We start from the raw sequence: 10,680 nt of genomic DNA on the forward strand, positions 1-10,680 counted from the left end.
AGAGCTCCCACTAGAACCCACCGCACAGGCTCAGAGCCCATATGCCAGGAGGGGGTGACTACATTGTGTCTATTGTATGTTTTTTCTTTCTCCCCCCACCCCCCCCACCCCCCCCACCCGGCATTTTGTACATTTCACGGGAGGTTTAAATCGGGAGTGAAGAGCATGGCAGATGAGCAAGAGATTATGTGCAAACTCGAGAGCATCAAGGAGATCAGGTATGTCTGCTTTGTGCCGCATCAGTTTAGATGAAGCAGCTTTTTCCTCGGGGGAGCAGAGGAGTTGCATCGATCTGAAAGTAGCTATTGTGCTACCGAGGGAAAGAAAAGCACCGCTGGGCTTCGTGGTAGGAGCTGAGCATACATTTACCTAAGTAGGGAAGGAGCCTCTGCTGCTGGGAAAGGGCGGCAGCGGCCGTGCGTTCCCAGAGCACTGGACCCGAGTGCTAACAGGAGGAGTGTAGGGTGGGAAGGACGCAGCACCCCGCGCAGCCGGGGGAGTGGTGTCGGGCCGCGATGTGCTTTCCAAAGCCCTTTGAATTATCATTTCTTGTCCCAGAGGCGCCCTGGCATAAATCGATTGTTCTGCCCCACGCACTCCCTGGGAAAGGGAGGGGAAAGGAAGGGGATGGCACGAAAAGCAGAGCACGGCACCGAAAGCCGAGAACCGAGGGCGGCCGGTGTCGGGAGCGGGAGGGCGACGGAGACCGGTTCAGCGTTGCGCTGGGGCCGTGGCCTGCGGGGGGCATGGGGCTGGTGGTGGCTCTCGCACGGTGCGTTCAAAGAGGGGCCCGATGCACGGCCCGGCCTGTGGCTTAGCTTTAGGTAGGGCTCAGGGCACTGGTGCTCGGGGTAAGGCCTGAGCTGCCTGTGTTCGGCAGGCATCTACACATCCAGGAGCCAAAACACGTTACAAAGGAAGTGAGGGCAGCGGGTTTGGATGCAGCCGGGAGGTGCAGGGCGCGCAGGCTGTGGGTCACCCCACATGAGGAGTGTTTTGGGACATGGCAGCTAGCGAGGGGCTATGGGGGAGAGAGGCTGTGCCACTGGCAGCGTGTGCAGGTAGGCGCAGAGACTGCTGGCTGGTAGCAGCATCCCTAAGCAGCACATTTTACCCACCAAAGAGGTGAATTAGGAAGCAGGGTATGGGCCTCAGCCTTCCTCACGGCATACCACAAAGGGGAATAAAGATCAAGGAAAAGCATTTGTGTGTCTAACATCTCAAAGCTATTTAGAAAGAGCTGGGACAACACATGCCTGGCAGAGCAAGCGCAATGAGTTCGTACTCAACCGTTAGGCAGGCTCTGATTTAAAATACGGATCTGCGTATGGGCTACTGCAGTTTGTGGTCCAATTATTGTAACAGTTCACATAAATATCTCATGAAATTATCTTTTCAGAGAGAGTGGTGTCCTGTGTTTGGAAATCTATGGTGCATTCAGTTTTCTGGTAATATATTCAAACGTGATACATAAACTGCAACTAAGACATTTCTGCTATCGGTTTGTAGCATGAGGTACTATAAAAGGGACATTCCCGGCTTTGGTGTACAATGAAAGTTTCTAGAATATATTTTAAAGTTAAAAACAAATAGTCAAAAAGTCAGTTCTTGCGACACTGATGTCAAGTTTGAGTTGCCTTTAACAAAATCTGATCAAATAAATCTATTTTTTCATCCCCAAATTCTTCAAAAGGAGCTTGCATTCAATGAAGCATTTACCTCAAAATGAACAGGAGAGTTTCTTATTTACAGGCACACCTTTGATAGATTTAGCAGGCTTCACTTTCATCTGCATTCCATGATTATCCTACAGGCAGAAAGGGAAAAAGCCCTCACAATCAAAATCAGAGAAATTACCCCTTCCTGTAGTTGATCTCTTATCACTTATTAAAGGCAGCTCAGCAGGGTTTTTGAAGGCATTCTGGAATCTGATTTTGAAGACCTGTATCTATATCCATTTCTATATCTATACATACATACATTTGTAGTCAATGCAATACTGCTGTCAGTAAGCATTTGTATGTGCCCACAATCCAAACATATCTGCACGTGCTTATTTATATGCATTGTGTAGTCCCACAGAAATAACCTCAGTCATAAACTTAAGCCAATACCTAAAGACTGGCCCTCAGTGTTCTGACTGGGAGGAGGTAAAGAATGAGAGTGAACTTACCGATGGCAGATGCTCATTTCACTGCTTAATGCCCTGCTGGGATGCACTTAGGGACTACTCTCACCAATGCAGTGTAAGAACTTAAACAGAAGGGAAAAGAATACAACGGCAGAATTCATTAGCAGTCTAGAAATCAGAGTTTCTGTTTTAAAACATAACTGGATATTGCCTTGTGCTAACAGGAGGAGTTGTAACTCCTTTTTCTTTCCTAGTATCAAAAGTTAATCATTTGGACTGAAATAAACCCCTGCAACTCATTTGGTGGGGAGCAATCTGGCAGAGCGTGGCAGACAGTGACTCATAACAGTGAGGAAACTGATTGATTTGCACTCTCTTAGGTGAATGCATGCCACAAATACAGAGACGAGAAACAGGGAGGAAACTGGGGACAAATATTTCAGTAATCAAAGTTTCCATTACTAAATAAATGTTTTAAATAAATGGGAACAATGAGACATGAGGAAAACAAGTGTAGGTGGCTGGATGGTTCTTCTTAGTGGGATATTGCTACATTTGAAATGGAAGGTAGAGAGGATCTCTTTTACTGGTTTATGTCCTGTATTTACAATCAGGCTAGTATATGCCATTGTCTAGTACATGACAGAACACTGCCAATGACATTAAAGATCACAATGTTGCAGCTACAGACTTGTATTCCATCTGCTTTCCAGGCTTCTTCTGCACTCCCTTCATAAAACTTTTACTAACTGACTTACTATTCCATCAGCTGGTTTTTACTATAATGGTGAGATAAGGATTTTTCAGAGCAAGTATGATATGAAGCAGTTTCAGAAGGAGCCATTGGGGACTGGGTATGAAAACAGTTTGTAACAGGAACAGATGCCCCACAGAGGTTTAGGAATCCCCTTTTCTAGAAACAGTGCCTTCTGCTTCCATTAAAAACCTCAGACCTGTGTTGCTTGCTTCTATGGGAGCAAGTCGGGGCCTAGTGGGAATGGAAGTTACACGCCCAGTTCTAGGATAAGGGTGAAATCCCTCTGCTAGGATTTCATTGCTAATCTGATAGGCAGTTTCCTATAATCTACAGACTGCATTCTATAGTCAGCTTTACTGCTTACAATGAAATTGAATCAAACTTACCCCATGTTACATTGGGATGGGAATAGGCTATTTAAATATGAGTGGAAACCTCTTCTTCCCCACCTCCCTCTTCCATCATGCCTGTAGGAAGTCTACTCTGTTATTCAGTAGTGCTCTTGGAAATCAATATGGATCTATTTGTGCTAGGCAACTAAAAAGGAATGCTATATGCTTGCTTGTTTCACACAAAGTAAAGCAAGGAGTCCTGGAACTCTTGATTACATGCCTGAAATGTGACATTGCAGCCCCCTGTTAGAAACACTGAAGTGTTGTTGACACATTGGTTACCCAGTATCATATTCTAACTTCCAGACAAGAAAAATAAGGCCTCTTCATTAACTACATCACAGGAACAAGAACAGTTTGTTCTTTTCAACAGCTTGGATGAGCCTGGAATCACACTCCTGCTTAAACTGTCTGATGACTGAAACTCACACTCCTTAATTACTAGCTTTGAAGAGAGAGATAAGGGCTGCATCTCAACCTTTGTGCTATGGAATCAGGGATTTGCACAAATGAAAGAGATAATCAGAATTGCAGGATATGGGCAGAAACATTTACAAATGTGACAGGTACTAAATCTTGGCAAAGAACCAAGAGAACGCAGAGCTGCTTGCAGGTGGGATATTGATGGCCAGTGTCATTTGAGTTTTCACTACTCTGATACGTAACTGCTCTAGAATTTTCTTTAAACTGACATTGAAGCTAGTATTTTAGCAGTTCAAATTACCTTCCACATAGCTTTAGTCAGTGTAAGTGACATTGTAATCACCTCCAATCACACCCAATTCATTTTGCATTTCTCAGAATCCTGTGCTAAACCTCCCAGATTTTCTGGATCTCTCTGTTTCGGTTTAATCCGAGATAATTGATGCAGTAGAACTCCTGTTGGTACCAATTCTCTGAATGTACAGCACCTGTTAAAGCCTGACAACATTCTGTTAATTTCAGAACTCGATGTAAGAATTCTAATAGCACTGAAAAGCTCCGCAGAAAGTGCTTGTAACACCTCATCTTTTCTCAAAGATGATTAGTCTCGCCCTTGTCTATTACTGCTGTTACCTTCTCCCATCTATTCACATATAAAGTGGCACCTCACAAAATACATTGCAGTGACTTAACTGTTGTCTCTCTGTATTTTTACCTGTCACTGGGATCCAGGAATAAGACTTTGCAGATGGAAAAAATAAAGGCGCGACTGAAAGCAGAATTTGAAGCCCTGGAGTCTGAGGAGAGGCACCTGAAAGAATACAAGCAGGAAATGGACCTGCTGCTGCAAGAGAAGATGGCCCACGTGGAGGAGCTGCGGCTGATCCACGCTGATATTAATGTGGTATGCGACAGTCCAGCTGTGGACAACCTGACTAAGAGTTGTAGATGAATCACTCCACAGGTCATGGAATTGTGTACATCACTGGCTCAATAATCTGGACTCCACAGCCTCATCCTGGGATCCTACAGAGCGGGCAAAGTCTATTTAGCTCAGGATAATTGTTTTTTTCCCCTGACTGAGTTGTTTTGTAATGGTGGCATATTAGCATGTGCACCAAGAGGATAGATAACCAAGTCCACTGTAGCTACAGCTTTACCAGTAGGCACAGTAACATCACTCTGTCAGGTCCATAGAAAACTGTTACTCTCTTAGTCTTTCCTTATTTAGCACCTCAGAATAGAGAACCTTTGGCAGCTAGGTGGGACTTCCGATTGGAGGGGTTTGGAAGAAAAAGAGATTTTGGTAAAATAGATATTCATTAAATTCTTAGTGAGAACTGACCTGCATCACTGAGCGGAACCACCAAACATTAAGCAGCAGCCTGAAGGGAATGAATACAAATAAGAGAAATCCAGTTTATAAACAAGTAAGACTGGCCAATTAGAGGGACTAAATGACCAGCAGGTTTTATGTCATGTTAGGGCACTCACATGGCTCTACAGTGGTTTCTTGCTCTGAAGGTATCCAAGCTTAGCACCAGATGAAAAAAGCTCTCACATTGTAAGCAAGTACAAGATACATACTGGATGTGCAGACTGCATTTATTTATCGCTTGAACAGCCTGTTCCCCATCCCAGCTGCACAACCTCAGTCTCTGTTTCATTCCCCCCTCTTTTCTTGTCACATTGTCTTTTTCTCTGCTTTACTGCAGTAGGAGAAGCAGAAACCTTTCCTTAGCTTGTTTGTTAGCTTCTACCCATTGGCATTCAGGTATCTGAGAAATACAGAAAATTATTCTAATTTCTTTTTAATGTCCCCTGAGAGTTTTCTATAGCTCCTCACTTGCTGACTTGCCTGCAGCCTACCTGTTTTTAATGTTGATCAGAAGGACATATAGGTTGAGTGCACCTTTCTTAAATGAAAATGCATCTCACATGTCACTTTGAATTGCTTCTTCCTAGCCCAGTTTTCATCCTCCTGATATCTTTACTTTTTGTTTTACTACTGCATTGTCTCCAGTTTCTTCCAAATTGAGTGAGAAAAATCTGTTCTTTCTGGTGCAGTCTCTTGCTAAGAGAGCTGGTAAAGGAAGGGTTCTTTAAAACCATGCTCCTGTTTCAGATGGAGAATACTATCAAGCAGTCTGAGAACGACCTCAACAAGCTCCTGGAATCTACTCGTCGCCTGCATGAGGAGTACAAACCCCTCAAGGAGCACGTAGATGCTTTGCGGATGACTCTGGGGTTGCAGAGGCTGCCAGATCTGTGTGAGGAGGAAGAGAAACTGTCCCTTGAGTAAGTGTCCAAAGCAAACATTATCTGGCTTTAGATCTTCTCTTGATTCTACTGGTTATTTTGTCATTTAACTTGTGTTAGTAGATGGGGGAGGATGTCAGAATTAGGTACTATTCAGAGAACAGTGTCCTTTGTTTTCCAGATCAGTTTTAAATGCAAGGGATGTTTTAAGAAAGTGCCATTTCTCTTAACACCCAGCACACTTGGCATCATTTTCACAGATACAGTTTTCAAGGTATCCTTTGCATTTCTGAAGAAATGCTGTTTTCCATTCCAAGCACCTTGATACTACAAAGAATGTCTTAATATATTGCATATAAAAGTTATTCCTTTTAACAGAATAAAATATAAAGACTAAGTTTGGCAGAGGTGCATCTAAATCTGTCAAAGATTAAATATGTATGTTGTCTAATCGCCATCCTATTAGGTTTATATTCAGGTGTACATCACCATACCTTAGAAGCTGAAAATCTGGAATCTGGCTGAAGTGTAGAAATGCAGAGGAAAATACCATCAGTTCTATTTATGAACTAGTCCAAGTGGTATCTAAGTGTAGGCAATTTGTCTGTAGTGGAGGAAGATGATAGGGAAACATGATCCATTGTATTTTACAGAAAATATCCTTTACAAACTAATGAAATACTCCAGAAGGTGGGTATATTTTTCATTTGGTTTTCTTTTGTCTAGCTACTTTGAAAAGCAGAAGGCAGAATGGCAGACAGAACCACAGGAGCCTCCCATCCCAGAGTCTCTGGCTGCAGCTGCAGCGGCTGCCCAGCAGCTGCAAGTGGCCAGGAAACAAGATACCAGACAGACAGCAACTTTCAGACAACAGCCACCTCCAATGAAGGTCAGGACAGGGAATGCGCCGGGGTTTCACTTCTATCTTATGTTTATAAAGTTATCAATTTATAAAAAGGAAAAATGACGTGTCCTGATTGTGGTTTCTCCTGCAGTGGTCCAAATCAAAAATCAACCCCAGTAGACTTTAAGTAGTAGCACCAGTCATGAAGGGTTAAGGACAAGGCTCTGTATTATTTGACTCCTTTATGACCTAAGAGTCTCCATCTGCAAGGATGTGGTCAATTCCGACTCCTCTTGTTTCATGTGGGAGACAGGCACGACAGAAAAAAGGGCTGGGCAAAAGAACAACTGATAGCTGGGAGTTAATTCCAAAGAGGTTCATATTAGAGCAACACACATTTTATGAGGGAGAGTACTTACTGATGGTACAAATTACCAGAAAAGGTGATTGTTTCTGCACCTCTTGGGATCTTCAAATCAGTATCAGTTAATTTAACCCAACCACAGGCACTTACGTGACAATTTTACTCAGCTCCTGCAGGCAGTAAAAAGAGCTCAGTAATTCCACAGGGATATTCATCCCACCCAAGTTCCAAAGATTCACTGACTAAGGAGGCAGACTGACATAGGTACACTCCATAGTTCTGTATTTAGTGTCTGGACTCACACCATTAAAAAGCCTTTCTGAAAGTAATATGCTGATGGAAGTTAAACGGCTTAGTATGGAGCAAAAGGGCAGAGTTCTACATCTTGCATTAAATATGTGTAATTCATCTAATCACTCGCTCCTGCCTTGAATTCTGTGACACCACAGTTGGCACAGTTGTAAACATCTTTATGACACTTTTAACACAAAATAGAATTCAATGTTAAAGTGATTGATACATACCTGAACCACGCATCTGCTGAGTTGCAGTTTCAAGTCAATAAAATACTAACTAAAACAGTGTTTTAGTTGGTCTAAAGTTACTGTACAATCCAAAGACTTGCACTGTATAGAATGTAGCACTGGTTTGCCTTTGGAGGCAAGAGGCCTTAGTTATTTCTGTGTGTTCTGTAACTTGGAATGTGATACTGAATAACCTGGGTACCACCACTTGAATGTTTGTATAACAAGAGCTGCAATGTCGCATTTCAGGCGTGTTTATCGTGTCACCAACAAATTCATCGGAACGCACCCATCTGTCCCCTCTGCAAAGCGAAGAGCCGCTCTCGGAATCCCAAAAAGCCCAAGAGGAAACAGGATGAATGAAACCCAGAAGACTGACAAGCAAACGCATGACCCATTCCAGAACCCTTCCAGCAGAACTGCAGATGTGGCCAGACTTTACTGACGTGCAGTCTCACGTATGACCGACCCCTTGTTTTCTATTTAATGCAATGTAAGCACAATGTCCCTGTTCTGTCTTAATTTCCTTCCGGTCCTTAGGATTTGGTTTTAGGAAAGTTAAGTATTACTGGTGCTACGGTTTAACATTTCAACCATTCCATCTTTTGGACTCCTAAATGAAGTCGAATTCTTATGCAAGTATCCCAACTGCAAGGCTCTTCCTATTGGCCAGATGTGATGACCACAGATGCTTTTATGTTCTCTTTTTAAAAACAAATGTTACTACAAGATTGAGACTATTCAAAGTGCTAAAATAACTGTTTGTTTCACTAAAGAACAAGTTGTTTTCCAAGCTAGTAAGACTGCATAGGTTTGGGCATCCAGTAGAGCTCTTTTTATACAGGAAATGTTCAGGGGGAAATAGAAATTGGTTATAAAGGAAATCAGTGCATTAATGCACGCGTCAGTTTTGATTTCTTGGAATTTGATTGTACCATTCCCTCCAACTTGACTTAAAATTTGGAAGTGGGACCAAGTTGCTGGCTGTGTATGAAATTCTAAGAATGATGTAATTTGTGATGCTTTAACATCTTAATATGGTATTATTTTCAGCAGTCAGAAGACCGATTAACTTAAGAACAAGGATCAACTGAACTGTATTAGTGGTCCTTCCAGGCTCTATGGCCAACCAGCTCCTTGTGCTTCTCTAGGAAACATGTATGAGATACGTACACAGACTGCAACATCAGCCATTCTCACATCTTCTATTCCTAGTTTCCACAGCCAAAATCTCCCTTGGCAGACATGTCCTCCACTGGAGCACAGGGAAGCTCAGTAACATGCACCAGGAACAATGTCAACTGCCTGGCTTTGGTGCCATTGTCCTCCCTCAACCAAAGCTTACTACTTTTGTGTCTTTGAATAGGGCATTTTCAAGTAAGCTTTATTGCAGCCCAGTTTTTTTTCTTGCTCAGTACATGTGCCAAAAGAACCCTGACTAAAGGGTCCTCTAGACCACTCCCTGTATCCATGTCTTCCTTTTGTTTCACCTCATGTATCATCAGTTCCTTCAATGGGGAGGGTGGCAGTGGCCCAGCTACAGAGCCAGGGCTTAAAATTCACTCATTTCTAATCCCAGTTTTGTCACCACCTTTGTTGTCCAAATTGATCTCAAGCATGAAATATTCTTTTCACTGACTTCAGGAGGCATGGACTGCCTGTTTACATTCTTCTTGAATGGTTATATTGAGGACTTTGCCTGAAGAACAGGGAAGCTGCAAGTCTCCTGTCAGAACTCTGCCAAATCCAAATCTCTACAAACCCAGATAAACCAGTTTTACTGGGCAAATTACATATGTTGCCATTAATTTCCTAACTCTGCCACAATACATATGAGTTTTTTTATTGAATATAGTCCTATAATTCATGCCAAGTTCAGGTGGTGGTCTCTCATTTTACTGTTTCATGTATAGCCAGTAAACACCTGTCAACATCAGAGGCAGAACATGACCATGTGCCCCTGAAAATATGCGAAGAGCAAATTCTACTGGCTGAATTACTGGAATTCAGTCTCTGAGATAGCAATAATGGAAGATAGTTTGATCTCATGCTCCAAGTGGCAGCAGTGTGCTAACTATCCTTATACATGTTTCCTACGCAAATACTAGATTCTGCTTTTAAATGTCACAGCAGCCACATGCTGTGTGCCCTGTTTCAAGCAATTCCTGATGAGTTTCAGGGAAAATGCACACAGACTTAAAGGACAGCATATGGACTCACCCAGGGTGAATGCATGAGAGCAGCATACTTCAACAGTTGTACATAAACTTTATGGTATTGATCACTTCATTGTCAAGAAGTGGTGACAGTGGAGAATGGATGAACGGTCTGCAGTGAAGTTGTGTGAATAGAGGATATATGTGTAGAGACTTGAACTTACAGTTCTGAAATAGATAGGGTTAGTTGCAGCGGCTCTCACTTCACTGTTACTTTGCCAGGTTCTTTTTTTCTTAAGAGATCTCTAGAGCTCTGAACTGAAGGATGCACCATTTGCTACTTTAGTATGGCGATTTTGTATTTTTACTTTTGTAAACTAATCTCTTGTGCCCTCGTGTTTAACAAGGTTTGCTTTTTTTTAAAGGAAAAGAAAAACCTATGACTATGACATGACTGTTTGTATCAACCATGTTCTCGTGTTTACAAATTTGTTTTCATATCCTTTAGCAAGTTCTGCCATATGAATAGCCTGTGTTGCTGAGCATGAGTCTAACTGAATATGAGGCAACAGTGTGCCCTGGCAGCCAAAAGGGTCAACCATATCCTGGGGTGCATTGAGTCGGTTGAAGGAGATGATTGTCCCTCTCTGCACTGCACTGGTGCAGCCTCAAGTACTGGGCAGTTTTGCACACCTTAGTGTAAGAAGAACAGGAAACTATTAGAGTGTGTCCAGAGGAAGGAAAGCAAGATGGTAAAGGGTCTTGAGGGCAAGACTTACGAGGAACTGCTGGTGGTCAGTCACTGGAACAGAAAGTTGGGGCTGTTCAGC

General features: G+C 42.8%; 1 protein-coding gene across 1 annotated transcript; it reads left to right on the forward strand.

The window, feature by feature from the left end:
• ZC4H2 (zinc finger C4H2-type containing) lies at positions 1–9,332 on the forward strand. The gene is made up of 5 exons (XM_062640485.1): positions 1–218; positions 4,436–4,607; positions 5,829–6,001; positions 6,689–6,851; positions 7,944–9,332. Exons 1-5 carry the CDS (start codon positions 166–168, stop codon positions 8,055–8,057), a joined length of 675 nt encoding a protein of 224 aa, XP_062496469.1. The 5' UTR covers positions 1–165; the 3' UTR covers positions 8,058–9,332.
• Positions 9,333–10,680: the final 1,348 nt, after the last annotated feature.

This window comes from Pezoporus occidentalis, unplaced genomic scaffold (genome assembly GCF_034315485.1).
Source record: "Pezoporus occidentalis ecotype Australia unplaced genomic scaffold, CSIRO_AGI_Poc_V1 ctg65, whole genome shotgun sequence".
NCBI classification, from domain to species: domain Eukaryota; kingdom Metazoa; phylum Chordata; class Aves; order Psittaciformes; family Psittacidae; genus Pezoporus; species Pezoporus occidentalis.